Source organism: Vidua macroura, chromosome 5 (genome assembly GCF_024509145.1).
Source record: "Vidua macroura isolate BioBank_ID:100142 chromosome 5, ASM2450914v1, whole genome shotgun sequence".
NCBI classification, from domain to species: domain Eukaryota; kingdom Metazoa; phylum Chordata; class Aves; order Passeriformes; family Viduidae; genus Vidua; species Vidua macroura.
The window spans coordinates 6,605,011-6,631,172 of record NC_071575.1 but is presented as its reverse complement, the minus strand read 5'-3'; the positions used below and the strand labels follow the sequence as shown (position 1 = coordinate 6,631,172).

General features: G+C 41.2%; 1 protein-coding gene across 1 annotated transcript in view; it reads left to right on the top strand.

Annotated features, from left to right (window-relative positions):
• BORCS5 (BLOC-1 related complex subunit 5) overlaps positions 1-26,162 on the top strand; it is a 57,341-nt gene that overhangs the window by 27,394 nt on the left and 3,785 nt on the right. The window contains exon 3 of the mRNA XM_053977282.1: positions 9,898-10,055. Coding sequence (XP_053833257.1) covers positions 9,898-10,055 — 158 coding nt within the window. The remainder of the gene's footprint in view (positions 1-9,897; positions 10,056-26,162) is intronic.

Sequence of the window (26,162 nt, the reverse complement as noted above, 5' to 3'; positions counted from 1 at the left end):
AAAGGCCATGATATGGCCATTATTCTTTTCATTATGGCAATGTGCCACTGTTCTGTCCACTTTATTGTGTGGGTACAAAACTGATAGGAAGTAAATGAGTTGGAGTTGATGATTGTTGTGAGTCCCTTCCAACTCAGAATATTGTGTGATTCTTATTTTTAAAGGAAATCTTTTTGTGAAGGTTTTCTCTACCACTTTTAAAACAGTTTTCTCATTGCATGGAAAAGAACTGAAATCTTGGACTTGCTGAACCTGTTAGTAAATGGCCTGTTGATCAGTCTTGCTCCATACCATGCTGTGAAAATAAATTGCAAACAAGACTCTCAGATTTACATCTGAACTGAAGAAAATGCCCAAAAGTAAACTGACACTGCTGTCTGTTAATTTTCTCCAAACTTCTGGGCTCTTGGTGTAAGCAGCAGAGTGCATGTGCCCCCATTGTTTACCTGGGTTTAGTGTGTGTACACAGGCTGGGTATTGTGGAATAGCAAACGCACGCCAACTTCATGTGGGTGCTTAGAAGTGATTTTAGATGTCACCTTTTCTCTAAACCACAAAATACTGGTATTTTGGGGCACTTTTTTACTGCTGGTATGGGCTGTGTTGTGAATGAATACCCATGCACTTTGACCTAAAATAAAATAAACATTGCTGTGAGGCTTATCTTTAATACTAGGAATAGAATCAGTTGCATGGGTTTTGGCTTGTAGATTTTTTTTTTTAATTCTTTAAAAGAAATTGAGTTTATTTGATCCTGCTGTCCCATTTCTCATCTGTCTACAGCCTAGAAAACTTTGCAGCAAGAGAGATACAAAAGGTAGTTAAGGTCCCATTATTTTAAGGTAGATGGATGGACAGGTAAAGTTGAGACTCACTCAAGGCTTTGCGCACATAAAATAATTGAAGTGACATCTTGTTGCTGCTAGAACAGAGAAGTTCTCTGTCCTTTCCTTGCCCCTCTCCTGGGACTAGCTCTAGTATTTGATCTTGTGGTGCTCTGATTCCTTTTGCTACCCTAGAGGAAAGAGAAAACCACAGGATTAGTTGTCTGTGGTTTTAGTGGAGTGAATAATTTTCTGTGCAAGAGCTGTGGTGAGGCATGTGATGAAGAAGGTGGGAGTTGGATCTTCCTTTCTGCGGAGCATGAATTTGGGAGTCAGAAGGAAGAAGGTGTTGATTTGGCTCTGGCTTTTTTGAACCTTTAGTAGATATCTAGGAATCTGTGTGGGAGAGGCCGTGTCAATGCTCAGTGCTCAGCCCTTGTGGTGCTGTAGAAAATGAGGCTCCTCTGCTGCCTGTCTCTCTGGTGTTTGGTATGTGAGGGTCAGAGAAGGGGAGGGATGTTCTGGTGCTGAAGTCATCAGGCCAAGGGACAGCAGCTTCCATGTGGTCTCAGATAAATTGTCTAATGTCTTTGTGTCTCAATTCCTCATCTTTTAAGATGATGTTAGTTTAGTAGCTTTTGGGTTTGCAGAGTAGTTGGAATAACAGGGTTAGCTGCAGCCCTTGGGTATGACATGCTTGTATGATCAGATGATTGTACCCCATGGGTCTCTTGTACTGCTTTTTCAAGGAAAAAAAAGGATGTTGCAAAGCAAATACAGTTTATTGCATAGCACAAGAGCATCGTCTCCCACTTCCCTATGAACAACCCTGTCCTTTTTTCTACTCTTGTGTCTATTCTTATACTTTGAGGTCTGTTGCAGGAAGTTGGCCCAATGATATTGGAACTGTGTAGTCAAAACCACTTCTTTTCCATATTATTTCTGTGCTCTAGAAGTGAAAAGTTCGTGGGGAGATGGACTAAGTAGGATCTTGACACTTTTAGTTGACAAAGTGCAGCTGTATGTACTCTTCAGAGTATATTGTATACCTTTTTCCCTACCTGGAGCTTCAAAAGAAGTTTCCAGTTTTGTGGCAACCTCTAGGAACTTTTTGAAGGTATAACTCTGGGCAATCTCGCAATTGCAGAGGCACATCTTTAGTGACTCCAGACTGAAATCTCAGCACCTGCAGATGGTACACTGTTTTTTCATTTTCTTTTGGACATTCAGGTTCCTAACAACCTAAATGAGGCAGCATTTCTGCTTTATTTCGGCTTCATTTCTTTTAAAATGGAAGGTTGCATTTAGGCATTTTTGTACATCACTGGGAGAAATTTGTGCCTTTCAGCAGTCTTCAAAATCCTGGTCATTATCTGGCTCCATGGTGCTAACTGCTGTATGGCTCATACAAAGCATGTGAGAGAAGCTGCAAACTTCAGTGCTGTAAAAAAACTGTGTGCACAATATTGATTATCTGTGGCCATCCCTGAGTGACAGAGAAAGCTCTAATGATACATAGAAATCTTTGCAGAATGTAAGTCTTAAGCAAAATGAGTCTTCATTGGAAAGCAGAAGTATCACAAACAAATACTTAATGTAAATAATAGTAACAGCAAATTCCCCTCTGAATCACAGTTTCTTTAATATAAATTATGTGACCTCAATAGGTGGAAATGTGTAACAGTGTGGGGGGTTTGTCTTAGAATGGTAGCAAGCTGCATTTTTATAGAAGCTTAAATGTCCTGAATCCTCTTAATGTTCGTTTTTTAAGACACATGGTGGAGGAACAAAAGGGGAGGTGATTTTATATTTATATATCTCAGTGACTAATGTCTTGCAGGCCGTAACTTAGGGAGTGTTAGGAGACCCGGGTAGGGAATTCACACCGAGAGCATATTTGGGCTCTGTGGTCAGAAAAGTTGCCTGTTAAAGGATTTGACAAGAGGAGAGTCCTCAGCCCATCTGTCACCCATGCAGAAGTAAACGGTCACATGGTACCGACTCCAAAGTAGAGGGAAAGTCTGCTGCTCCAGCCAACATTCTTTGCAACAATGCAAATGTGTTCTTTGCTCACACAATAGCTATTCAGTTTGGCTACAGTCATTGTGCTCCCCCACTAAAGTTCAAAGGAAGTGAAAATATACACAGGCGACAAAGCCAACTTTTGTTTTGGAGTGAATATGTATTTTAGTATGAGGTATTTTTTCAGTAAGATTTTTAGAAAATTAACTGCTCTGAGTAAAAGATCATGTGATCATCCACATTTCAACTTAAAGATTTCTGGATGAATAGTAGTGATTTTATTTTTATTTCATTTTTCAGTTTCTTTATGATTGACTTTTACTAATTGCCTTTTTCTTAAGGGTGGCCTGAGTTTTCAAATTTGAGTGTATAAATATTGATGTTTCCTAACTCAGGTGTTATTAAAAACACACAAACCAACCAAAAGCAAACCATTAAAAATCCCACAACAAAACCAAAACAACCTTCAGAAAAGTTATTTTGGTTATCAGGCTTTGCTGAAAAATTTAGTCTTTTCTTAGTTTTTGAGAATGAGAGGGGAAGTACACAATTAGAATTCAAAGCATTTAGTCAGTAAGAGTCCTGTAAAACCGATTACAATATCTTTATGCAAGTATTCTAATACCTTTTATTGTGCTGCACATAGGTGTGCAATTCTTTCTTTTCAGTAGATGATATTGAAGTGCACCTGCATAGAGAACATATGGAAATGAGCTCTCTATTGCAGCTAATAACAAGTTGCTGCCTCTAAACATGTGCAAGCAGCAACCGTCAAGAAACAAGACTCTGTCTTTAGAGATGTAATTTCATCTGTTTCTTGTGTGGATCTTTTTTTGGTACTTAGGAATCTTGAAAGTACCTGCAAGACAATCTTCCCATGCAAATAGCAACAAGGAAGACAACGATAATAGTTAATCTGTGGCCACTGAGGCCAGACTTTATTTAAGAAGGTGACAAGACTGGGTAGCTTCTACCTAAGAGCTTTAGAAGTGCTTGATGAGGCAAGATGTGGGGTTGATAGTTTTTAAATACCCTTGGAACACAGAAAAATTCCTGGAGATTTGAAAAACACTAGTTCTTTTTGAGCTGAAACTAATGTTGCCTTGATGATAGTAAATGAAATGATTCTATTATATATACTACATTATTATTATATACTATAGTAACTGTAATCTCCTCAAATTCATGTGGAATAGAAGAGCTGTCTTGGATTAATTTTATGAAGAGGAATATCATAACAAAATGAGAGTGGCAAGAGAAGTGGGGAATGGCTGAAATAAGTTTCAGGCAGTACAGGTGGGTTTGAAGAATGGTAGAAGGAAAAGCAGTGTAGTTAAAGCAGTATGAAGGTAAAAAGATACCCACACTCCAAAACCAAACAAAGACCCCCCCTCCCCCCCAAACCAAAAGAAGATTGTGTTAGGAGAGCAAAAGGTTAAAAACTGTAGTGGATTACATAGGAAGTCATCAGAAAAGCAGAACAGAAATCTCCTTCAAAATGGCTTGAAGGAAAGCCATTTTCTACTTATATGTACTTAATAAAAAAAAAAAAAAAACTATAAGCTTTTTAGGTTCTCTAGAAACTTGCTGAAGAGTCTGTGGGATTGTCTTCAGAGAAGATTTTCAGAAAAGGATCATTCTTTACAAGGATGAATGAGACGTGTTCACAGAAGAGGTTTTAGAAAAAATGGTAATGCCCATCGTAATAACCCTCCAAAACCAACATCAGGAATGCCTCTGTAAAGCTGATGAACCATTGCTAACTGTGGTGTGGAATCTGATGCTTTATTTAACCTTAGTCTTGTAATGCACACTCTTAAAAAGGGTGTTGGTGATTAGCGGGTCCTGCAAAGGGGTAGCAGTTATAAATGCATCTGCATTTTTAGAGGTGTGACCAATATACTCTGGAGAAGAATTGATTTGGCTTTTAAAGAGAGAAGTAAGGCCTCAGGTTAGAGGCATTTGAAGATATTACAGAGGTAATCCAAGAAATTCTGTTATCTGTGGGAGAGGAGACTGAACCAGTGGGGTTTTTGAGCTTGGAAAGATGTCGGAATGCAGTGCAACCTGCTCAGACTTCTGTTGTGTCACAGCGCAACTACAGAGCGTAAAGCAAGTGCAAAGGGATTTGTTCACATCATACTTATTGTCACAAGGTATTTTGGAGATAAAGATACACCTTTCAAAAAGGAGTAGTGAAATTCAAGTATCCACAGCTTCACTGAGTACAGTCTTTTCTGCCTGAAATTTTTATTAATATCTTGTGAGGCATAAAAAAGATGTTTTTTTCCCTAAATGTCCACTGTTGTTAGATGGACAACATCTAACATGTTGGAAGCAGTATTCTGGGCAAGGTAAACTTCTGGTCTGATTTAGGAAGGTGTAACTTCTGAAATCCTCTCTTATATTCCACAGAAAGATTGGTTAGCTCATGACAGCAACTCTTTCTGGCCTTAGAATTAGTAACAAGACCCCACAACATCATATGCTTTGCTGTCTGTAATAATAAATTAACAACCTACTGGTTTTCTTTTTGTAATGCCTGCTGTTACTGGTTGAAAAGGGGATTGACGAGTCAAAGTACAGAAGTCAAAATGAAATATTAATGCTTTCAGGCTGGAAAGCACTCAAAGTGTTGTTGCGATCGCCCACTAAAGCAGCAGAACATAACTGTGGTGGGGTACTGTGTTCTGTGTGTGTGTAGAATCAGTATTGCGTGAAAAGCTTTCTTTCAAGAACTCCACTTCTAGTCATAAAAATGGTTTTTAAACTAACAGCTTTCTTCTGCTCAGTAGGATATGATATGTTGGACGTGTATGTTGACCTGGAACCAGCAAGGAGATGACTAAGTAGGAGGAAAATGGTTTTAACATGCCTCTGCTTTGCCAAGGAATATGGAAACAATAACGGATTTGTCAAGTCTGTGGGTCAGCTAGCCTTGTAGTGATATATGAGATTTCTCTGTGCACGACATACTTGGTGTATTGAGTTGGTTTTTTTTCCGAAGCATCGTTGTGTTTTAGAAATGTGACTCTTTCTTTGTCCCAGCTGCTGTTTGTCACCTCCTGGTCATGCTGTTTACTGACCAGATGTGTAAGTAAGTGGGAGATTTGACGTCTCGTCATCATGGCAGGCACAGAGGTGGTCTTCCTTGTTTTATGGTGTAATTGGATAGCCAGGACTGTGCAATGTTTGGCACTTGCCAAACCCTTCTGGTCCATGCACTGGAGCTGTGCAGGAGGCCTTCTGTTCTCCCGTTCCTGTTTTCTCCAGCCACGACATCCCCGTGCAGCCCTCCCTCCTCATGCTGAGGCGTGTTGTATCACTCATATTCCAAGCAGCCTCTTCCCAAGGCTCCAGACAGTGCACAGAAGATTTCTGGTGTGCTTCCTTCTTTGGAAGAGAGCCAGCAGCTTGAAAAATGACTATTCAGTTTAATAAGACATGAAAACTCTCAGTGCTGTTTTCTTTTGATTTAAGAGCAGAACTGAGCTCTTGGAGGGCTGGGGAGTAATAATCCCACAGAAGAAATCACAGTAACACCATTTCTTCAGTGCAGAAGGGATAGTACACCAGTAGTTGGTTGCTCTGAGATGTGCTGGTGGCCAGGTTCAAGTTCTGGATGTTTCAGGAGCGAGCCTGAACCACTCAGTGACCTCTGTCTCTCCCCTTTTTGGCACTTGTAAGAGTGACCTAATAAATATGTTATTGCAACAGATGTGATCTCATATCCTCTTACAAACCACATGTAGACCAGTCACTGAGGGATGGCCCTGTTCAGTGGAGAGGTCACAATGTGGGACAAGGTTTTAAGAAGGAAGCAATGATTTTTCAAGAGGAGAGGATTTTTACTAATACATTATATTAATATAAATAAGATTTGCTAAAAAAAACCAAAATGCAGTGAATTAATTAAATCATAGAATAGTTTTGGTTGGGAGGATGATCAGATGGTTGAGAGGTTTTGGTTGGGAGGATGACAAGATGATCTGTGAAGATCATCTAGTCCAGCCACCCTGTCATGGGCAAAAACATCTTTCACTCCCTTTCACTAGATGAGGTTGCTCAAAGTCCCATCCAACCTTACCTTGAACATTTTCAGGGATGGGACATCCAACTTCTCACCACCGTCATGTTTACAATGTTTAAAAACATGTTTACAATGTCTTCCTTATGTCAAATTTAAATTTCTTCTGATTTAAAACTATTGTCTCTTGTCCTGTTACCTGGTACAAGTCTGTCTTTTCCACAAGCCCCTTTAAATATTGATAAAGTCTCCTTGGAGGTTTCTGTTTTTCAGGCTGAACAACCCCAGCGCTCTGTCTTTCCTCACTAGAGAAGTGTTCCAGCCTTCTGACCATTTTTGTGTCCCTCCTGTGGCCTCACTCCAGCAGATCCATGTCTGTCTTACACTGGATCCCCTGAGCTGGATGCAGTGCTCCAGGTGGGGTCACACCTGAGCAGGGCAGAAGGGAATGTTAGTAAGAAATGTTAAGATTTATAGCATGGTTCGTAAGTGGTTACAGTGAGCAGCAAAAAATGGTGGATTGACCTTCTGACAATGGGAGTTCCTGCCAGGCTGCATGGCCTTTTTGGGCTCTTGTTTACTGTACTTTTTCCTTTCTTGCAAGTTGAAAATAAGCTAAATTGTTCTCTGGTATTGTCAGCATTTCAGCATGTCAGAGGTCTTTGGATAAGTTAATTCCTTTGGTTTCTCCCTACTGCATCATCCAGAATAATACCATAGTCTATCTTTAAGCAGCATATGATGTTTGTTTTTTATCCCTAGTCCAAACATTTGTACTGGATTGTATTTCCCTCTCTGCTTCTTATGAAGGAATTGAAGCCGTCTCCCTTCACTTGAGCTCATGTTTTCAGGATAGGAAACGAGAGGCTTAGGTTTATTAATTTTTGTTTTAGCATTATGTAACCTGTGCAAGGCTGTAAGTACAAGAGTCTAAGTAGCATGTTCTTTATTAGCTCATTTTACAGTTCTTGGCCTGTTCCACTTCAAAATTCTCATAAGCAGCATAAGTTGGCTAAAGTACATACTTCATGTTAATTAAATCTCTCAAACAGTATCTAATTTTCTTTTTCCTTTTGAAGTTGGTGAGAGATTAGTAATAAAAGAAAATTAGCTGGCTGATAGCATCATGTATTTGATCAGTGCAGAGACAGGATAAGTGCCTCAGGTGTATGGTGAACTCTTCATTCCTATGTGAACATTTAGCATATTAAAAGTTGACAACATTATTTGAACATTCATCCTGACAAGATAATATTGTAAAAGATCCCAATTCGTGAACTGAGGAAGCACAAGAATATGAAACATAAACAACTTTTAAAAAGTCTTATTTCCTTCAGTGGGTTTGTTCCTGTTGCAGTTTTGTACTTTACCTGAAAGTAGATTTGAAAGATCTGCATCTAAGACTTTGTTTGAGATTATTCCCTCAAAAATATAAAAAATAACTTGACTGTTGCTAATACAGGGTTTTGAGACGAAATTGTTTGTTTCCTCTCCTGACCTCTTGACTGAGGCAACACAATTGTCGTGGACAAATCAGTAAAACAAAATTACCTTTTTTTTTAATCTCTAATGATGAAGTTTTGTGTAGAGAGCAATTGAGAGCATCCTGGGAGAATAAGATGTTGAGTGTTGATGAAATGTAAACCTCCTTCTTCATATTTGATGAAGTTACTGTCGTAATTTTATTTTCATTTTGATCTGCAAATGTTTTCAAAAAAGGTTTAACTTGCTCATATTCATAAGATATTTCTGACTTGCTTCTTGGTTTCTATTTTGTTCTTGTGCTTTAGCAAGAATTCGATGTCACCAGTTGTAGCTTCCAATAGGCACAGGGGCCATTCAAAATACTTTCCATTTTCCATTGAGGTACATTCTTAGAAGAGCTTTTCCAATCCAAATAACTGGCATTTATTACTTTTTAATTGCTTAGTGTGATACTTGCTTACATTTGCTGTTTTAATGTCTTTTCCTGCCTGTAAAATGAGAGTCCCAGAGGACACATGCGTGCAGTCACTGAATTCCGTTTACATAGCTTGATGGATGTTTTGGGAAAAGCATATTGTGGGTATGTGCAGTTTGTCACAGATGGTGTCCCAACAAGAAAAGAGTTGTGCTAATGCTGAAGGAAAATGAAATGAAAGTAAGTAAATAGTAAAAAAAAAAGGATAGCCTGAGAGCTTAGCATCATTTTTTCCAGCTGCTGTGGGGATGGTGGTCAGTGTGGCACACACATGCTTGAGCTCAGCAGACATTCTCAAGTTGCACTATGTAGGCAACAAACAATGGGCAGGAGAAGTTTCTCTGGGAAATTTTGCTCCTCTGAATATTACCAGTGTTCCACTTTTAAGTCAAATGTCCTTTTTTTTGGTGAGCTTTTTATGAAACCTGGTCATGAAAGTAGGTAGGGATCTTAATTCCATATTAAAGAAACAAAAAGAGGTATATTGCTAGTCTTTGAGAGTGTAAAGAAAAGCCTTAGAAGATGGAAGAGTTCTGAAGCTTTAAAAAAGGCAAGGTAGGCAAAATGCAGACAATTCACCCCTAATAATTTAACTTAAGGTGGGCCATGTGTTTACTCAGGTTTATTTTGGGGGACCAGTGACTTTTTAGAGCTCTGGTCTTGGCAGTGTGAGTCTGGTGAAAATAGTATGACTCCAGTGCCCTTCTGAGAATGCAGATTTCAACTCCTTCCTCTTCTGGCTTAGATAAATTAGGAGAGGGCTCATTCTTCACAGTTTAGGATTGCTTGTGGAGGAGAAAGAGCATATCACTGAAAACTGAGGAGATGTGCATGATGGACCTGCATTTAGCATCTGTTTAGGTTCTGTCAGGGAAGGCCAAGCTCTATGGCGAACTGTTCTATGCACTGCTGTAAATCCAAAACATCCTGAAATGATCCTGAATTACCTTTTCATCGCCCCTCATAAACCTTGTCCGCTGGGTTTGTTCTGCTGTCTCTTGGATTGCAGCTGAGCTAACAGTAAGAACAGTCAGGTTAACTCTGGGCCTTCCTTTGCTCTGCAGGACTCCTCAGTGGGCAGACGTCTCCAACCAACACCAAGCTGGAGAAGCTGGACCCGCAGCAGGTGCTGCAGCTGTGCCTGCGCTACCAGGACCACCTGCACCAGTGTGCAGAGGCCGTGGCCTTCGACCAGAACGCACTGGTGAAGCGCATCAAGGAGGTGCGGCGCGGGGAAGGGCAGGGGCCGTGCTGCAGGGCCGGGCATAGCGCTGGGTGAGCTGCAGCAGCCTGGGCAGGCCAGGGGAGCCCTCCCTGTGCCTCTGCCCTGCGAGCCCAGTGCCCAGGCTGGGTGTGGGCTGGCTGTGCCCCAGGAGGCCTGGCCGTCAACAGCGGCTGCTCCTCTGGAATGGCAAGTGCTGCAAGCAGCTCTCAAAGAAGTAAAAGATTACTGACGTTTTTAAGGTTGCATTCCTTATTTAGGTCTGTACAGCATACATTTTATTATGCTCCATGGTTAGGCTCTAATTTAAGGAAGGAAGCAGTTATCTGAGCATCTTCTATGGCTGGAGAAGGTTTGTAGAGCTAGATTTGTTTTCAAAGTCCATAACATGCCATCTCATTTTTGACCTCCATGGCCAAAAGGTCTCCTGTGCTGCTGCTTTTACCACTAAACCATCATTTGGAACACTGATCTATTTAAATATTGAATGATACTGTTTGGGATTGAATTAATTCCTGGAATGAGCATCCTGCAATGAGATTGTCTTTCTCATGTGTTACTACTGATGTTGGAAGCAGTAGAATGGCTGCCAGATTTTATATTTTTAAAATCAAGAGTCTGGCATGACAGGGAAATGTTTCTTGAGGTGTTTTCTCAGATACTCTCAGATGTGTAGAAGAGCTGGTGAATTCTGCATATGTCAAAAGTCCTTGAGACCAAATACCTTTTCAGTGTCAAAAAAATGTTTTTGAGCATGTGGTTAATTTTTATTCATCAACTATAAACACTGACCTTGATTTGTTGTTGCTCTATTGGCTTAGAGTTAAGAAAATCCCTCATGACAAACTGGGTAATAAACTTGATTCATGTGCTGTTTTGAGAAGCTGCTGTCATCATGAAGTTGTACGTCCAACATAATGTGGGAAGCATTAAAAAGGCCTTTTTACTTTGGTGTATCAAGATCTGAGGCCAGCTATTACACAAGATGTAAAGATACTTGCAGATGTTGGTGACTCAGATCACACAATCTCAGAAATGGGATTTAATTGCCAGCCTAATGACAGTGTACTGCATTAATCCAAGCAGATTGTAATTCTTTTGGCTGTTAAAGTGTGACAGGGAATAGTGACATGATTTAAAGTCGTGGTAGACACCACCAGAGCGATATTCATTAATTGGGTTTGCCTTCTTTAGGGCAAGTGGCAGAGTCCCTTTCAAATTAGCTACACTGGTTTTCTTCTGTTCATAAGGCTTGTGATTATCTTTCATCTAAAATAAATTATGATACTGATATTCTCATTAGCTTCTTTATAACACCCTCCTCTGTCAAAGTGGTAGAGAAATGGGGAATTCTGTAAGTCAGAGAACTGACAAATCAGCTGTGGTGTGGTTTTTGGTTTTTTTTTTTTGGTCACAACTTTTAAGTAACTTCAGATGCTTTCAGTCCCTCTGCCAGATCTGGTGGGGTTTTACTGTTCATTTTCCTAATAATTTTTAAATGTTTTTCTTGCTTTGGCTGTTCTGCATGTGTGTTCTGGAGGATCTGGGTGGGACCCACTTGGCTTAAATAATTCTTTCCAAATTGTTTGGGCTCTCCTTGATGCACTAAATTGAACCACTGCTGACAGTTGTTGACAACCCAGGGTGTAGCTGAACTAGAGCAGGGGATGTCTCTCCTTACAAGTGTAGACAAAGGAAATTGCCTTTGGCTTCACCCATTTGTCAGCAATGATTTCGTTTTGCCATGTACACAAAACTTTGACCCTTAGTAAAGCATAAAAATGAAAGAGAAAATCAAGTGTATTGTGAAAATCAGAATGTGTGCACAAGCTGGGACAGTAAATTCTTTTATCCTCATTTTGGTAGCCAGTGTTTCCCTTTCCCTTTCTTTAACCCTGTAAATACTGAAGTGTTTTTCTTCTGATAATAGATTTGTCAAGTGACTGATGTTTTTAACTTTCTACAAAATGTTGGTCAGCTTCAGTCTCTGATTTCCTACCATTTGTCTGAGGTATGTTCACTTCTCAGACTCTAACTGTACTAGTAGTCCTGCTGTATAATATGCTACACTCACACAGCCTGCAGCCAGGATTTTTTTAGTCTTTCCTTGACAAAATGTCCAAGAGCAAGTATCTTTTGTTCATTGTTTGTGTCACCAGGAAAGAAGTTTCCTGGATTCTGTCAAAACTCAGAAGTACTGCTGTAAATTAATTGGTCCTCAATAACTCAGAATTAACTGTGGTGGTTTGTAAATCAGCACACAGTCTGAATTACAATGGTTCTGAATAGGAAAGAGAATGAGCTAAAGAAAAAAAACACTACTTGCATGACAGTAGTGACTGCAGGTCTGAGCAGACCCATCTGTGCCTTGAGGAAGCAGTACAGTCCAGCTTTGCTCTCCATCCCATTTCCCAGTGTAGCCAGAATTTCTTTGCAGTGTTGGCTGGATCCATATCTGCTCCTAAATGTAGAAACCTGTGCAGCTTCCAGGTGCCTGTGACTGTTCTCTCTTGAGCAGAAATGCATTTATCCAAGAGATTCCTTGAAGGGGAAAGAATTGAAGCCATGAGGGAAAGTAATTGACTCAGGTGTCTTTTTTCATACCAGCAGTTGTTCATACCCAAATGAGTTTTGGTTTTGGGAGGGAGTGATTTACTTATAACAAAAGTGTCTTCCTTGTCAAGAAAAAAAAAAAGAGGAGGATGTGCTTGCATCTTTTTAGGGAAAATACTATAGATTTGCACTGTAACTCATTTGAAGTTTTGGGGAACTCCAGCTGCTGTGGGTTTGATTGAGCCACATGTGCTCTCTTCACCAGGAGAATCTGCTCCAGTTTTGTGATCTGCAAAACAGGATTTTTGACAAGATTAGTTTGAAGGCAAATGTTGACCAGCTCTAAATGTTTAAATGGAGAAAAGCAGCAAATAAGTGGGGAGAGGACTACTTTACATTAAGTCCTTACCAGTGGAGGATATCTGTTTTGGGTGCCAGGGAGACAATTTCAAGAGTCATGTGATAGGGGATGGTGAATACCAGGGAATGGGAAACAAGCAGCTGGGGAACAGAGATAAATTTTCATAAAGGGCCCATGATTTTGTGTGCCTTCAAAATAGTCTCGTTTCAGTGCCTTAAAAAAGGATTATTTGTGCACAATGCACTAAGCTTCTCAAAAATCACCTCTTACAAAATATCTGAAGGTAAGCTTACAAAAATTACTTGTCACATGTGAAAATTGAGGCCTGTCTTCTTTCTATGAAAGCAGACAGGAAACTGAAAGCCCTCTAAGCTCCTTCCAAAGAAGCTTTGAGTGAAAAGATCTTCAGCATTTCTTACTAGAATTCCAGCATTGTCAGTGGAGTTGTGCTTTTGAAGTATCTGATGTACCCTTAAAGGCAGATGTAGTTCCTACATACTGTGCTTAAGATGTATTTGGAAATGGGTTACTGGGAGGGCTCTGATGCTTTGCCTTGAAAACAAATGTTAATGCAGTGTTATTTGTAGCTTTTATTATTACCACAGGAATCCCAGACTGCCAATAATTTTGAAAACAGAGCTGTTTTTACAATACAAGGTGAAATTTCAAATGTCTCAGTCTAAGCTGGCACACATCTATGGGGGAGAGTTGGGGGAAACCCCCCACATTTTCAAATATAATAAATATTGCTTTTATATTTGCGATAGTTAAATGAATCTTGTCCAGGCAGGCATTAATATCAGTAATTGGTTTGCCATGCAGCAAATTGCAGCGTATGGCTTGTTTCATACCTATGAATTCTTCCATGGGAGGGCTGGCTGTGGTAGGGACAGCTTGTAGCAGTCTGATGTTCCCTGATGGAAATTTAAGGGCAACGTCCCTTAAGGTGGTGGTACATGGAACATTCCAGGTGTTCCATCACCAGGAATGAATGAGATCTGGGCCAGAAACTTCAGCAGGACATTGCCTGGACCATGTCAGCCACAGCTGCAGTGAGACTCAAGGTGCACATCTGCTGTATGCACACAGAGCTTCTACTGTGTGAAACACCACAGGCACTTCTCCTAACTCCATCCCTCCATGGGCAGAAAAATCTGAAGAGCCTGGGATTCATCCCATGCTCCAGTCACAGCTGAGCAGTGTCTCTTCAGGGAATAGACTCAAATGAAGAGCAAGTTTCAGGGAGGTGTTTTTTGCCTGGTCTTCAGTTTGTTTTGTTTCAGGACTCATCTGAGTGAGGTGTTTATTGCCATTTCCTCTTAGTTATGGTTTCCCTTTAGGTGGTTTCAGACTTGAGTTTCCAAGACTGTTTGTGAAATCTGTTTTCAGCAGACGTGCCCTGAGAGTGATCCACCTTCTGACTTAGGCCAGGAAAAGAGGAATGGCTTTAATAAGTACAAAATGCATCTTCAGCTTCAGGCCTTTGCTTTAAGGCCCATATGAACCAGCCCATGAAGCTACCTTTTGGCTCATTAAAGGTGAGGGCTCAGGGAATCAAAAGTAAGCCTGTTAAAAGAAGCCTGGCCAAAGTGAAAATGGAGATGCATTTAATTTTGACACAACATATAAAGATGTTCTAGATGAGGCTGTGTTAACTTGCAAGCAAAATTGAGCCTTTTGGTTCACAGACTTAAATTACCAATGCCCCAAATCCATGGAAAGGGGCCTGAGATTCCTTGTGCTGTAATATTTCTGAAAAGGGGAAGAACTTTGGTTGAAATGTCACTTGTATTTTCAACAGATTAAATGCCACATAGCCCTTTAGAAAAAAAAACAAAAACTAGGTAATGTTGTGTTCTGTAAGAAATAAATACCTTAAATTTAGTCTTTGGCATCTTGGAAGTTGATGGATGAGGACTGTGGCAATCTATCCAGCTCTTTATGTCTCCTCTCCTGAGCAATGAAGTGTTGTTTATAAAGACTGGAATCTCAACAGGCACCATCATGCAGAAAGAAAAGCACAGTATTATGGATCTGGAAACATGTTAATCTTCATGTCCTTTAGTTGATCTTGCTCATTTTTCTTCAGTCTGCTGTGCAAGTAGTTTGAATACCTAAGTGGTGGAGTGGTGTCTTATCCAGCCAGCACCAAAATGTGAAAATGCTCTTGAAAAAACTTCACAATTGTTATTTTAATATAGAGAATTAATGTCTGGCAGTGTATCCCTGAGGCAGATGGCCAGTGCTCTGTTGTACCTGAACTTTATGAACGGATTTAGCAGTTATAAAGGAAGAGGAAAGATTGTTTGCACCGGTGACAGTCTGAAATCTGTTTTGCTGACATGCACTACTTTACTTTGTCTGGTGTCATAAAAAAGACCAGTCCCTTGCTTCTAGAATATATGTGTGTAATCAATTCCAGCATGTTCCCTTTTCTTGTGCTTTATGACCTTTTGAGGAAAGATCTAAACTGGAATCCTTTCCACAACTCAATTTCCAAGGAAGAAAATTAAGCTTGAACAAGCATCTAGCAGTCAGAAAGGTTTGTATTGTTATAGAGCTTAGGTGTTTAAGAAACTGTCACTGAATATCCCCAGTCTGGTATGCAAAGCCTTTTAGTAAACTTTCATCGGGATTAGTACATGGAGTTTATGATCATCAGTGTCTTGATTTGAAAAGACAGGTGTCTGCTAAGGAAGGTAGGAACCTCCCCTAAAATGGAAAAAAAAAAATGTAAACCCCCTCCCTCTGAATTGTTGTAAATTTGAAATTAAGGGGGGCTCTCAGGCAAAAATATGGGAGCAGGAATAACAGTTCTTTATTAGGGAAGAAAATAAAAAGATAAAATAAACAATGCAGTGAACCAAAACAACACTGACAGAGTCAGAATAAAGCCTGACACCCTGTTGGACAGGGTGTTGGTAGCAGTCCAATTGGAATTGTGGCTGCAGTCCTCCTGGAGTGTCAGGTGTGGTTCTGCTGGAGCAGTGATCTTGCAGAAAAAGGGTGTAACCTTCCTTTGAGGAGGCAGTGGAAGAGGCTCTGGGAAATCAAGTGCAGAAAAAGCTGTGTTGGTGGGCCAGAATCTCCTGACTATATCCAGGTAGGAATGCTTGGCTCCTCCCTCTGGGCAGAGCATCTCCCAATGGGATGTTACAGTTCTTATCAGTCATGCAGTGACATTCAATAGGCCATTATCAGCAGATGTCTCCCCGGAGGGAGGATTGATTGTGGAAGAGATAAGGAAAAACTGCCCACTTAACAGAAGACAACTGCCATACAGATGGCAAATAGAATACATCTTGCTTTTTCAATCTGGGACAATCAGATACCAGAAGGAATGTAATTCAGTTCCTTCTCACAGCTTGCTTTAACTAGGAAACTGGATTTCTTATTCTAGCCTTGTTTTTTCAGGTGGAAAAAACTTCCAACAACCCCCTGCCCCAAGTTTGTAGAACTTCAAATAGGAATACAAAGTGCTATATTTCATTACCAAACTAGCAGACTTGATGGTGGATTTGGGCATGAAAGGGATTTGAGATAGGAAGAAAGCAAGTATCAGCTTGGGGTGCATCACAGCTTGTACTTCCAGGAGAAAGGAGAGGATGCTGATTGTCTGGCACAAAGATGAGGGATCTCATCTGACACACTGTGTGCAGCTCTCATAACGCTCATAACATAAGAAAAGGGCTGTAAGGACGTGTGGGGAGTGGAGAACCTCCGGGAGGAAACTGGAAAAAGCTTTGCTCGTTGGTTTAGTCAAATGATGACAGAAAATGATATGATTTCTCTTTCTAAATCAGTTTGGCATTAATGTAGACTAAAAATGGCCTTCTCCCTCCCTGAAGGAGTGTGTTGATATAGGAAAAGTCAAGTCACAAGTTTCAATCTTAACTCTTCCCTCCTGTTGCAGTGTTTAATTGAATTTTCAAGGTGTCAAATCTGCCCTTAAGTGAGAATTGGGCTGGAGTGTGGAGGTACCAGGAATATTGGCTAGAAGCTTTTCAGCAGTTTAATCTTTGTTTTAGATAGGTTAGCCAGCCTTACTTCCAAATATTTGGACTAGCACTGATGACTTTAAGATGGTAGTTGGTACTTGAGGGAGCAGGGTGGACCTTGTGTTAGCAACCCCATAATGAGCATTGTGGCAATAATCAGATGTGATCTGCAGAGGTGACTTCATGTTGAAAGCATTACAAAACCTTAGTGCAAGTAATCTGCCCATCTCACGTTTTATGAAGAGTAGGGTTTCCTAAATGTTTCTGTGCCACTGGGGCATGAATGCCTCTGCATGAGAGCATTTATTAGCAATTATTGCAACACTGCTCGGAGGTATGAAACATATGATTTACTATTAATTAATTACTGTGGCCATTGCTCCTGACTGGATGTGTCATCTACCTCTAGAAGTCTGGATAAAATGCTGAACTATAGTATAGTAGAATTCCCTGTAACCACATGTATGAACCGTGCCAAAACTGTAGAGAATTGGACAAAAAAATAAAACTTTTACGCTTTCTTTTTTTTAAACTGGAACAACAAGTGATGCATTTGAAGAGTGACTGCTGACTTGCTGTAAATTGTCTGAAAGACAAAATCCCCAATCAGGTGAGTTCCAGCTGAAAAAGAGGCTCAGGTAGCAGTTGTAAAAGAAATCAACGTAACAAAAGTATATGCTAAAGAGTTTATAGGAGTTTTTACGTCAGAAAGGATTCTTGGGTCATAGCTTTTCCTTTTGCTTTATCCAGTCTGTAGAATTTAATTCTTCCTTATGCCTGACATAAGACTACACAGAAACTGAACTACTTACTTTTCAATTACAAGTTCTTTTACCAGATTGTAGTACAAATTTTCAAATTCCTTCTTGCATTTGATCAATTTATTCTAGAGATTCATTAGTAGACATAAAAAAGAGGAAAGAAATACTCAGCTTTCTGTGAATCTTAAGGCCACTGCAGCTGAATACAATAAACATGAATGCTCAGAGTGAATCAGAGCTGGCACTAGTGTCACGCTGAACTTTTGTGTGAATCACTGATCTCTGATGGTTTGTACTCTTGTTACTGTATTTTGAGCAATAGTCTATAGCCTCAGAAGAGCTTGGTCTGTAAACAATATACAGTGCTCAAGATTTCCTTGAGGCTTTCCTGAAGCCAAAGATTTACTGTCCAGATGTTGGGACCTCTGAGCTTCAGCACTGTGGAATTATGGTTGGAGTCAGCCTTGAAAGTCTCTCTTCTGGGAATGAAGGAGTAGATCCTCCCCTTAACATCAATGGGGTATACTTGGCTCATTTCATGTGTTTTTCAAACATGGAAGGAAGAGTTACAAATAAATATTTCAGGAGTTTTTCAGGTTATCAGTGAATGACTTTGTTAGAACTGATGTGTCTTTGAATTTCCCTGGTGAAGGGAAATTGATTTGGACTTTCATATGAGAAATGCAGCTGGCAGGAAAAGAGCAAAAGCTTCATCAGGGGTCTCAGGTGTCCAGAAATCCCCAAATCCTCACTGCTGGGCTCATGTCCATGCTCATCTAACACTGCAGCCTCCTTGCACGTATCCAAGGCATGCAGAGCATATGGAGGGAGGTCTGATGCACCCAGATGTGTTGGACTGGCAGTGTGAGTGTGTCAGGGTGTGTGAACCCAGCTTTGTCTGCAGTTCCCCAGAGAAAAAAAGAGGGAGTCTTAGATAATCCTTTTAGCACTTCACACACAGTAGGAAATAGTTAAAACTCAGCTCCTTTACATTCTGTGAGAGCAGATTTAAGAACATTTTCTACTTAAATATAATTTTCTTTTAGTGTGTCCAACCCTGACTAAACACAGCAATATCATTCCCTTCTGAAAGACTTCTGTAGGACATGTGGAAAAGAAGACCTACAGCTATCAAGTCCCATCTGTGAAGCTGAGAAAAAATAGCAGATGGCTTGCAAATGTAATGATGCTGACTATTTTCACTGTGAAATGAGAATAGTGGTGTTTTCTGAGAAACATCTCATTAATGATAGTGGTCATCTCTTTTCAAATCTTACTTGTGATGGGAAAACCAACTTGCTTAAAGCTAGTCATTCTGACATGTTGAAAGTACAAAACTGAAATTTATTATAAAACAACCCCATAAGGGTAAATTTATAAACAGCAATTTATAATTGTTGTTGTCTGTAACATTCAAGCTCTGGCTGGGTATAGGAGTGTTGTGGGCAAGTAATGTGTCAGCAGTGTAAAATCAGGAAACGAGGAGATTGAAGGTTGTGTTTTCTAGCAGAATTATTAGGTAGCCTGAAATAAGAGTTGTACAAGTTATCCTTTAGGCAATAGTTCTGTAATAGATACATATTTTTTCTTTTCCAGGAACAGCTGATGGAAGACAGATCAGGAATGTGTTATTAATTACTCTGGAATTGTATTCCACAAAAGAGAGGTTTTGTGAGAATATTGCACATGCAGGTGCAATAATCTTGTTTGGGTGGGGTGTTTGTATTTATTTTTCTTAAACTTGGTTATTTAAAATAGGTATGGAAGCATTTCTAATGCTCAGGATGTAACTTAACACTTTTAGCCATCATAAATTTTAGAGGTGACTTCTTGGATGTAGATTGTTCTACAAAAGTAGCAAATGACAGCTCTAAAAAGGTGTTCTTATTAGTCAAAGAAAATGAGCTAGAAATTACAATGACCTTTCCTTGGTGGCAGTTTAGAAAGCTTACTGGTAAAATAGGATCTTTTTGGGTTTTTTTTCCTTTCTGCTTTTTCAGGAATCTTGTGCATTTAAACCTGATACAACGACAGCAAACCCTGGATTTGAACCCAGGATCATGTGCAGGGGGGAGAGATGGTGCTTTTCACCATGTGACCCTGCTGGTTTGTGACTATCAGGCTGGTAGTCAGGCCAGCTCATGGGCCAGAACACCAAACCACTGAAGAGAGAGGCTGAGAAGAATCAGTTTGTTTGGAGGCCTTAGGTGCAGAACTAAGCTTGTGCTTAGTCAGCTCCTTTGAAGTAGGGTGGTGTGACTGCTGCTTTGCAGTGCCCTGAGTTTCACTTGCTTTTGTGAAAATAGTTTAGCTGTTTTGAAAGACAAAAGGGAAATATAAGTAAAGACAGACCAGTAGAATGGGACTGTGAGAGGAGATGTGTCCAAACTGGAGAGCTGGCTGTCAGGTTTTGCTGCCCATATTCTCTCACCTCTGTGAAGTGGGGCCCTACCTTTTTTAAACACTTGGAAGTCTGTGGGTGCATTAGGTCTAAGCAAGAGGAAGGTATTGCTTCAGTCATAGCTTTGGGACTCTTTTTTTAGCACTGGTCAGTGATAGCAACAATAACTTAATCTTGGGGGCCTGCCAGTTGGCAGAGGGATACTCGTGGCTCTCAGGCAAGGAGGGCTCCAGTTGGAGCTGAGAGGGAGATGTGGGCTGAGGAGGCCACGCTGTGTGGGTGTGACAAACACCTTCCTGTCCAATAACACAAGAGGCAGGGAAAGGCTGACATAAAGGTGGAAAAGCTTATTTCAAGAACAAACCTTCTTATTCTTTGGAATTCTGAATGCTTTTGTCTGTCCCAAGGCCTCCCAGAATAATCAAACTTAGAGGTGCGGCAGCTTATGTTGATACATGTTCTCATGTATCTACTGTAGAACTAAGGGACTAAACATGGGTTTAATTTAGATATTTAGGAGTAAGGGCCTTGATGTGCCTATTAATATTGCTATAATTCAGTTCCAGAGCCAGTTAAAATGGTTACTCTTCGTTCTCTAACTTGACTGGGATCTGTGCAATTCTTAGATAGAATAACCCTTAGGAACTGTTTACAGAAATGACAGATCACAGAGGGAGCAAAAGGAATATTTTGGCAGTGGATTTGATCTTAGATGTGATAAGGAAATCCTAAACACAAACTATAGTTGTTTATGTGGCAGTGGGGCAGAGGAAGGGTACAGCTCCATGAGAGCTGTACTCATGGCTGAAGCTGAAGAGAAGGGGGTGGGATCCGTGGCTGGGCATCTCTATTCTGTACCCTGGCACAGAAGGTGCCCAGTCAGGTTATCACTTCCCAGTGTGTGCTGGGTGGGAGAAACAGGGGATGTTCCCAGCATCAGGAAGTCATTGCAATCTATTGTGCTGACTTTGCGTGACATTACCAAAGAGAAAGGGGAAGAGAAAAAAAAATCCATTCATTGAGCACATTTGTTTTCAGGCAGTATAGAAAGAGGAGCTGTCTTCAGTTTTAAGTGTGTTGATTGAAAAGTATTTTCACACCAGCACACTGTGACTAATATTCCATGCAGTCATGTTCCCGCCTGCCACTTTCTGATGTGGTTTGTGTGCAGCTGCAGGAAGATGTTCATTTAACCCCAGTCAAGCACCTGACAATGTGAAAGAAAGGCTGCTTGTGCTGAGAGTGCTGTTCTAGAAAAAGAACTTTCTGGAATAAGGATTGCACCTTAAGAGCTGTGTATTTTGGAGATGCAGCCATAGGGGATGGGAGCTGAGAGGAAATTGTTGGGACAGAAGGACACATGCATGTCTGGCTGAGCTCTTGAAGGCTGTTACTAAATGTGGGGGGGGAACAAAAACATCTTCTTGCCTTTTAGGCATTTTAGGAGGGGCTGGAGAAGCTGGGAATGTCTGAATCCTCTTATGAGATGTATTTGTTTTGTTGTGAATGTCAGCAATGCCTCTCTAGAAATTTGATTCCAAGTTTAATGAACTTCTGATTACATTTGCATGCTCTGCAACCAGGGAAAATGTGTCTAGCTGCAGTTTTCAGTCTCTCAGTCATTGAACTAACAAGATATGACCTCTGTTTCTGAGAGCTTATGACACTCACATGCCCATGATAGGGGTACTATAAAACTATGCCAGGTAAGAAGTGTATATATAGATGTGTTTGTGCATATATATGTATATATATGGGCACTGGTTTGTTTTCAGTGTAGTCTCTTGAAAAGAATTGAACATTGGCCAGTGCTGACCTCAGTCTTTTGTGGGCTAAATTAATGTCTTTATTCTGCTTGGCAGTGTGGGCCAAGAAGAATTTTTAAATGAATGCAAGAATTTTTGGTGTGCAAGATGTCTGGCGATATCTTCAGTTGTTTTTGTGTTTCATCAGTGTGGTGTTACAAATGGGCCTGTGTAATGCAGAGGAGCTTCAGGGCTGACAATGTGAATGGTGTAGTAGGAGGGGCTATGCAGGGGCCCTTTTAAGTGAGGAAATATCCATCTTGCAGTGTTGTTGAAGTAATTATTAATCTGTTTTCATTTGACGAAAGAAAAGCCCAGTAGATGTCATTTCATGTTTAAATGTGAAGCTGAGGCAAAATTAGTGTCCTGCTGATGATAATCCACAGAGGAGGCATGAGCTTTGAAACAGAAGCAGACACCAATTCTGAATGTAACTGACTGTACAAAAAAAGAGTGGCATGTTGGAGTGTGAGTTTTAGGCTTGTCCATTTTTATGGATCTATGCTTCTGAAAGAACAACTGAAGAAATACCTCCATCCTTTTTCATGTAGGAAGGGAAGAAAGATCCTGTCTTCTACTCTGGGCATGTCCAGCCTCAGGTTTGCTACTTTGACAGGAGGAATGATTTTTGGAAAGAAATAACATTTGCATTTGGAGCTCTCACCCCTTCATTGAGAGCACATCTTTTTTTCTCAACTCCAGATGGGGCAGAACATCTTGCTTTGATGAAAATTAGGACTCTGACATCACATGCTGGGCTCTGCCCTCTGCTTTGTTCTGTTGCTTCTTAACAGGCTTCAAGTCCAGTCTTTTAACTCTCCAGAAACTTTTGTATACCACTAAGCTGGGGATGTTTGTAACTTACTGAGTGGTGATGTTTGAAGGACAGATTGGTTGTCAGGGGCTGGTGACAATGCTGCTTCACATCTGTCACATCTGATGAGTTCAGGGCAAGAGGGTTCAGTTGTCTGCAGCTCTGGTGGCCTGGCATCGTAGGAAGCTTGAAGCAACCAGAGCAGAAACGATGGTTCAAATGAACACTCTCAGATGGTTTTGGGACAGGGAAGAACTACTGGCTCTGGGGTGTCTTGCTGGGCTTCCCAGAGAGCTTCACAGTCTGGGATGGACAAGAAGGCTGAGACTTGAATATTTTCCAGATGAGAATGTGGCAGGGCTTCATGTCAGGGACTTGGGAGTTGATGGGAACTGCTCAGAGAAGGCAACTTCACTCATTGACCCTTGAGGCTGTCTTGGACTGCCTTGGCTGTAGGCAAGGGACCAGACTCTTAATTCCCTTTTCCAGAAAAGCTCCCCTTTTCCAGATGCTTTTTAATGCTACTGTATGATGTATGAAATTAAATAGATAGGAATGAGGTGCATTCTTATGTGTGTTCCCTACTCATTATAGATTCCTGCAAGCCAGTGTTAGTCTCTGTGGTGGGTAAATAGGGCTGACCCTCTGAACCTGAAGGCCCCATCTGAGTGCCAGAAGAACAGGACTGCATGCCAGTAGAGATAAAAGCACAAGGGCTGGCACTGGAGGAGCTTGCTTGGAGGGGGAGGAGGTAGGAAGGATGTAAGTGTGTACTTAGGCCTGCTTCAAGGAAAGCTGAGAGAAACATTGGCATTTATTTCCAGGAATTAACACATAGTTTCCTTTTTTTTTTTTTTAATAGTTAAAAAGACCAGGTTCAGACTGAGTAAAAATTGACCTTTCCTCACAATTGCTCCATTTCAGTTCTCCCTGTTGTGTCTCAGGCTGTGCAGCTGCTGTGGTCTCCTTCAGCAGGCAAACTTGGATGGTAGGTGTAAGGAAACACTCATTTCCACCCTTTCTCTTTCTTGTAAGGCAGCTTTTTTTATGGCTTTTGTGAATGTGTCCAAAGGTAGCAAAGTGCTTGGAGGCCACTCTGTATTTCTTCTTCCTACTGCAGGTCAGTATCAGCTTCTCCCCTTGTTCCCCATCAGTAAGTGGATGTTACTCATACTTACACAAGGAACCTAAAAGTCAGCAGATGGAAATTATTGGAATGGAGAGGAAGGGGGGCCTTGGGTGTCTTTTGCTTGAAAACTTGGTAGGTGCCAGCTTTGCTTTTTGTACAGTGTTGTGAGGCCATGTGGAGAATCTGCCAGTGGGGGAGAACTTGAGAACTTCAGAACCAGAGGAGGTTTCTGCCTGGGTCCCCATGCTGGTCCATTTAATGAGGCATGCTGGCTCTTGGCAGGTTTCCCACTGGCTGCCCCTCCAGGCCACTGTCTCTCATTAGGTAGGATGTTTTTAGGCACTGGATTGAACTTGCTGGTTGGTGGTGGTCTGCTTTTACACACTCCTTTAAAGAGCTAGCGCCAAGCTACTAAATTATTAAGCTGGGGTTTTAATAGAAACCCCTGTGTAGGCTCAAATGGTTTCCACTCTATTTGGAGTTTCCTGCTCTGCTGGTTTTTATTTTGTCCCATGCATGAAGGCATGGAGGAAGGAATTCACAGGAAAGCACAGAGGCAAAGAGGAAGGAATCAGCCTGAGAGCAGTAGAAAGTGCAGGTGAAATAAAAGGCCAATTGGTACCATATGGAGCTCTGATGGAGGTGATGGGGTGGAAAAATGTCCCCTAATCCCTATGAAAGTTCAGCAGAAAGTTTTGTGTTTGTTTTCAATGCTGTTTGTAACTTAGGTTTCTCAATAAAATATTTTCTTGCCCAACTATTTTTACTATTTTTGACTTGACCTCTTCCCCAGGGCTTGAAAGGGAGATTTGTGAGCACATACAACTACAGCAGTTTATCCCCAGTGTCAAACCCTGCTGCCACCAATGGGTTGGCAGAATTCTCTCTGCTGCCCTCCCTCCTCAGTGGGGCTTCCAGTGTTGTACCATGTCCACCCAGTCCTCCCTTGTTGCAGGTTCTCCCCTACAGACCCACAGCACTGGACACAGGGTCAGGATTGCACCTTGCCTGTTCAGTGCTGTGAAGTCAGGTCAGGTCAGCACCTTGTGTTTTCTTAGCACTGCACTGATAAATGTGTGTTGTCCCTGGTGACATGTATGGTCACTGTCCTCCACCAGATGGGTTGACTCTGTCACACAGTTCAGGAGAGGGATGTTATTTGTACCTCTGCTTCTTGGTAGACCAGTTCTCAGCATAGATTCTCTGAGGCTGCTTCATTGTGAGCAGTGACCTCCTTCCTCTGGGAGCAATTAGATGGGAAAGATTTGGGAAAACAGTGGTAAGAGGTGGCAGTGGGCTAAAACTGTTCAGGGTGTGTCCTCTCCTGCCCTTCACTCCCAGCCACTGTGGGCTTGTATTGAGTTCCAAGCCAGGGGACTGCTTTCCACAAAGACATCCCAGTAGGAAGAGCCAGTGCACTGGAGTCGCTGGGGCTGTTAAGTACAGCTACAGTGAGCCAAAGTAACCAAAATTTGAGTGTGCACTTGAGGGCTTGGAACAACCCTAACATGTGGTACATATCTTAGGATATGTAAAGGATATGTATCTTAGGATGGTTTACAGCTTAAACCATCTGACTGGGCTTGTGTGTAACGTACTGGCAGCTACTGGCTGAATCCTGCCTGGAGATTGCAGGTCTGGCTCAACAGAAAAATGGGCTGTGAATTATAAAGGCTGCCTTCATCACTCAATAGCAGGAACAGCACTGCAGTTCCTGTCATTGTCATCATGCTTGAGCCATGTTTGGGTACTGACTGTGTTTAATTGCATGGCTAATTTTCTTAATGTCTCTCCTGGGGTCAGTTATAACACTCTTATTTTTGGGTTTCAGGGAAATTAGATACACTAGCAGTCCATTGTGGTTCTCTCAAGGCGGGAGTTTTCCAGATGACAATGGTAATAACAGCTATGGCTTAGTTGCAGAGTAGCCTGGCTAAACTAAGAAAAAAATAGCACTGGCAACTGTGGTAGAGTTTAACGCTTGCAAATGAATGATCTCCAGTGAAAATATAGTTCAGGTGTAGGCAGAGGCCACGGTCCCCTGGGTTTGGATAACTCGGAGGATGTGTTTGTTGGTTTATTGGGTAAACCCTGGCAGCGCCTGTTGGCTTGCAGTCCTGCAAATGAAGAATTTTCTGATCAGATATTTAGGTATTTGGGTGGAGAACTGAGGTCATCATATGTCTTCCCTGGTATACAACTATGAATCATCCCATCCCATGACAGACTGGTTATGTACCTTCCAAGGAGTTCCTCTGTACCTGTCTGTTACCTCCTGTTAGTGA